Below are 4841 nucleotides of genomic sequence, written 5' to 3' on the forward strand. Positions count from 1 at the left end.
AGGTGCCACCTATGCTGTACTTGTGCAATTGGTTTTTCTTGCCTAAATGTAGAACCTTGCTTTTTTCACCATTGAATTTCATTTTGTTAGATAGTGCCCAGTGTTCAAGTCTGTCCAGATCCTTCTGTATCTTAAGCCTGTCTTCTGGAGTGTTGGCTATTCCTGCCAGCTTGGTGTCGTCTGCAAATTTGATGAGTTTTGCTGAAGAACGGAATAGAAGAACTTGGAGACTGAATGAAAATTTATTTAGATATGATATTAACGTGCAGAAATGTAGAGATCAATTGAAAGAATTTTTCTTGTTAAATATGTTTAAAGGTACTTCAATCTCAATGGTTTGGGATGTGAGCAAAGCGTATATGCGAGGTAATTTGATTTATATGAACAATTTTTATAGGCGTACACAAATGCAAAAACGTAAAGAGTTAGAGGAGGAAATTAAATTAAAAGAGCAGGCATTTATGTTAAACCCACTGGATAATAATTTGAAAATATCTTTAAAGGTGCTTAGGGACCAATTTAATATGTTAATAGCAGATCAGACTGCAACTAGTTTAAGGTATATGAAACATAATACATTTTGTAACGCAAATAAACCTGGAAGGTGGTTGGCTTATCATTTAAGAAAAAAGCAAAAGTCAAGGACTATAGAGAAAATAGACTATAATGGTAAATTGACATATCAACAACATTTGATTAAAAAGGCTTTCTTAGATTTTTATTCTAATTTATATGCTTCAGAAAATATATGTTATGAAGATATAGATAAGTATTTACAGCAGGTACACTTACCTAGGTTGTCAGACACTCAAAAAGAAAAATTGAATTGTTCAATTACACTGGAAGAGATTAAGGTGGCAATTAAACAATTAAAAGTTGGTAAAACTCCAGGTACAGATGGATTGACAGCAATTTATTATAAGATGTTGTCTGAGGAAATGATAGGGCCATTAAAGGAATTGTTTAACAGTATCTTGATGGGTAAAGAAGTACCTCCATCATGGAGAACTGCTTTTATATCTTTAATTCCTAAGGATGGTCAAGAATNGGTAGAATTGGACTCAGAAACAGAATTGGTTAAGGATTGTATGATAAAATGGGCACAGAATATACAAGAACCGATCCTATTGGAAACATGGGAGAAAATTTGGATTAGAAATGTAAAATTTACTCAAGCCCAAAACTTAAGGGAAAATTTTTATAAAATGTTTTATAGGTGGCATCTGGACCCACAGAAATTGTCTTGTATGTATCCTAACTTACAACCTAAATGTGGGAGATGTGGAAATTTAGATGCAACGTATTTTCATATGTGGTGGACGTGTAAGGAGGTTAAAGTATTTTGGATTAAGATTTGGTGGAATATTCAAAATATTTTTAAGAAAAAGATAAAGTTTAAACCACAGATATTTTTGTTGGGTATTTTGGAAGATTTGGACGCAAAAGAAGTGGAGTTGATGTTAAATCTTATAACGGCTGCAAGATTATTAATTGCTCAATATTGGAAAATGAAAGGTTTACCTACTATAGAAGATTGGGTAGTTAAAGTCTCAAATCTAGCTGAGATGGCCAAGATTTCCGCTTATGTGAAGGATTATTCACAAGAAAGATATAAATTGGTTTGGAGAAGATGGATCGATTATATTGAGTTGAAATATGCTACAAAAAAATACCATTTGGTTTTTGAATGAATTTTTGATTTTATTTATAATTATGTTAATTTGATGGTATTCAATAACTGTATATTTGTTTTAAAAGAGAGTTAAAGGAAGTTATAGAATTGTTAGATTAATAGTTGATTAATGTTAGTTAGATCATGATTATTTTATTGTTAATCCTGTGATTGGCTCTGGGAAGGGAGGGGGGAGGGATGGAGGGTTGGGTTTGGGGGGAGGGGGGATTTATTGTGGGAAAACCGGGACCTGAGTCTCCCGGCTTGGTTTCAGACCTCGTCCGGGGGCTGATTCATGAGTTGTGATATGAAGACACCACACCAGGTTTCCTCGGGATGAGATCAGCTCAGAACAGTCTCTGGGGACCTCTTTTATTAGCAATCATAACAAAGCAAATTGCAGGCAGAAGGCTTTTGCAGCAGGGGGGTGAGGGTTACAACAGTGGGAGTTTTGGAGGTTAGAGACAGAGAAAGTTTTACAAAATGTATCTTATCTATTACATGGCTTATACAACTAACAGTTCACATTAAAAGTTGCCATTGTGGTTCACATTGGAAGGTCTTATCAGGAAGTGATAATATTATAGCTTGTGTAGACAGCTTTTTTGACTTGTCCCTTTGTTCTGTGTTTCTTACGTGTTTGCAGCTGCAGATTGCAGCCTAACACGTAGGCATGAAAGTTGTGTAGAATTAAGCATACTGAAGGTTACAAGATGGAGTGACTTATGCTATGTTCCAACAATTTATATTGTAAAATTTTATAAAACTTTCAATAAAAAAAAGAAAAGAAAGAAAATGTATAATTTTCTATTAAATTTGAAAATAGAAGATGAACAAATAAAAGAAACAATGATAATATGGGTAAAAAGTTTTGGATATAATATAGATTTAGAGAAATGGCAAAGCCTGTGGGAAAGAAATTACAAACGTACAATGTCAACCTCTTATAAAAAAAAACCTATATAAAATGTTTTATAGATGGCACTTGCTACCAGCAAGATTAGCAAAAATGTTTAAAAATATGTCAGATAAATGTTGGAAATGTAATAAAAAACCAGGTAGTTATTATCATGTATGGTGGACATGTGTTAAAGCAAACATGTCAAACTCCAAACGTGACACCCCTGTATTAAAGCAAAGAAATATTGGACAAAAATACATACTTGGCCATAAAAGATGCTGGGAAAACATGTAGATTTTAAACCTGAACTTTGTAAATTAGGTATAATGCCAGAAAAGCTTGAAAAACGAAGTATATATCTGATTTTGCATGTGATAACAGCAGCAAGACTTATATTTGCACAACATTGGAAAAATGAAGAAATACCATCGGAATAAGAAATAATTAAAAAAATACTAGACTGTGCAGAAATGGACAGACTTACTTTGAGATTGAAAGAAAAAGAAGAAAAAGAATATTTTCAAACTTGGGACTTATTTTATCAATGGCCAGAGAAACGAACTAGCGATTAGGAATTTAATTTGTATTAGTGAATGATAAACCCAGACGACACGTTTGTTGAATAAGCACTATTGAATTGTATTTAAAAAAATCAATAAAAGCCGTAATCTCTCAACTTCCTTCATCTTAACTGTATCAAATTTGTATTTGTATATGGTTCGGGGGTCTTGGCTCCTTTAGCTTCTTAGAGCCTTTTGCTGAAATACTTCAATAAAAGTTCCTTGAACTCCTGTCTGGTTCTGATTGGCATCTGCGTCAGGCTAAACCCGGTTTGCGGACAACAGAGGAAACAAGTAAAGTAGTTCAAGGATTGCCTGGAAGGCCAAGGATCTGGATGGCCCTCCGCAGGGATTCCCCCTGACGGATTCCTACCTGGTACTCCTGGAGAGCCTCCTCCGCCGGGATTACCGAGTGGCCCCTGTGCTCTTGGGATAGGTTGCAGACCACGCAGATGAGGGTCTCGTGGTGCTTACAAAAGAGCTTGAGGGGCTCCCGGTGCTTCTGGCAGAGACTCCCTCCGTCCTCGCCCCAAGGGCCTCCGCATCGCCTGGCTATTTCCACCAGCCGCACCAGCTGCCTGTTGGGCAGGACGTTGCGGGGCCCGAAGGTCTGTCTGCACTGGGGACAAGAAGCCTCCGATTCCGACGTCCCCCAACTGCGGGTCAGGCAGCCCCGGCAGAAGTTGTGGCCGCACTCCGGGATGAGCACGGGGTCCTGGAAATAGTCCAGGCAGATGCAGCAGGTGGCTTCTTCCAAGAAATCCTCCATGGACGCTGCGGCCGCCATCGCTGACTCCTCCGCCGGGATAAGGAAAGAGAAAGTTAGTTTCTCGCCTTTTCCTGCAAATCAGGTGACCGCCTTTGGGCTCTGCCCAGAAGGGAAACCGAGACGGTCAGCTTCGGTGGCTTCTTAAAGGAGAACGACAGTATTTTAAAAAGAACAAACTGGGGAGAACCAAACATCCACGGGACGGAGCCCCGATCAATTACAACTGATCCCAGTGTGAGAAGGATCTATTAATCTGTATAGAATGTATTAGAACTGTTGTATAAGAAATATTGACCTAAGCTCTAATAAAGTTATCAATAGCTGACTGGAGCCTCATTAGAGAGGAGGGGGGGAAGCCGACAAGCCATAATAGAAAGGAAAACTTTTAAATTCACAAGCGAACATGATAATTAAATTCATCTTTTAAATTACAAAAACAAAAAAGCAAACACACAAAACTTAATTTTCACTAGGTAAACTTATTTATAAGGGAAAAGATTCAATGATCGCTTGATTTAATCAGCTCTTTTTCTGGGTTAATAAGAATGTTAAAAAATAGAACAAGGAACACCAATTAAGAAATTAATTTAGAATAATATAAATGTTGTTGCTAGAATATTTCATCTTTTACAGTCTACCTTCCCTGGGCTTTGACTCTTGGAAATAAAACTTCCTCCTCTTCAGGTAGCACCAGCATTTGAGTTTTTTTCCTTTCCCCGCTGAAATCCGGACCAGATTTTCTTCCCACACCAGCATCCTGTTAAAGGGGGGGGGGGAGTTTTTAAAAACTGGGGAGGACAAACATTCTTGGGATGCCTCCTCCGATCAATGATTGATCCAAGCATCCTGCTGAGCGAAAAGATATTGGGGAAAAACCTGGGGAGAAAGAAACATCCAAGGGACAGATTCCCAATTAATTATTATTTATCCAACTAGCTT

General features: G+C 37.6%; 1 protein-coding gene across 1 annotated transcript in view; it reads right to left on the reverse strand.

Moving 5' to 3' along the window:
• LOC107297986 (zinc finger protein RFP-like) overlaps nucleotides 1–3939 on the reverse strand; it is a 24086-nt gene extending 20147 nt beyond the window's left edge. Inside the window, exon 1 of the mRNA XM_015827351.1 lies at nucleotides 3507–3939. Within this exon, the coding sequence (XP_015682837.1) occupies nucleotides 3507–3920 (414 nt within the window). The 5' untranslated portion in view covers nucleotides 3921–3939. The remainder of the gene's footprint in view (nucleotides 1–3506) is intronic.
• Nucleotides 3940–4841: the final 902 nt, after the last annotated feature.

The sequence above is a fragment of the Protobothrops mucrosquamatus genome, unplaced genomic scaffold (assembly GCF_001527695.2).
Source record: "Protobothrops mucrosquamatus isolate PMUCROS unplaced genomic scaffold, P.Mucros_1.0 scaffold3637, whole genome shotgun sequence".
NCBI classification, from domain to species: Eukaryota; Metazoa; Chordata; class Lepidosauria; order Squamata; family Viperidae; genus Protobothrops; species Protobothrops mucrosquamatus.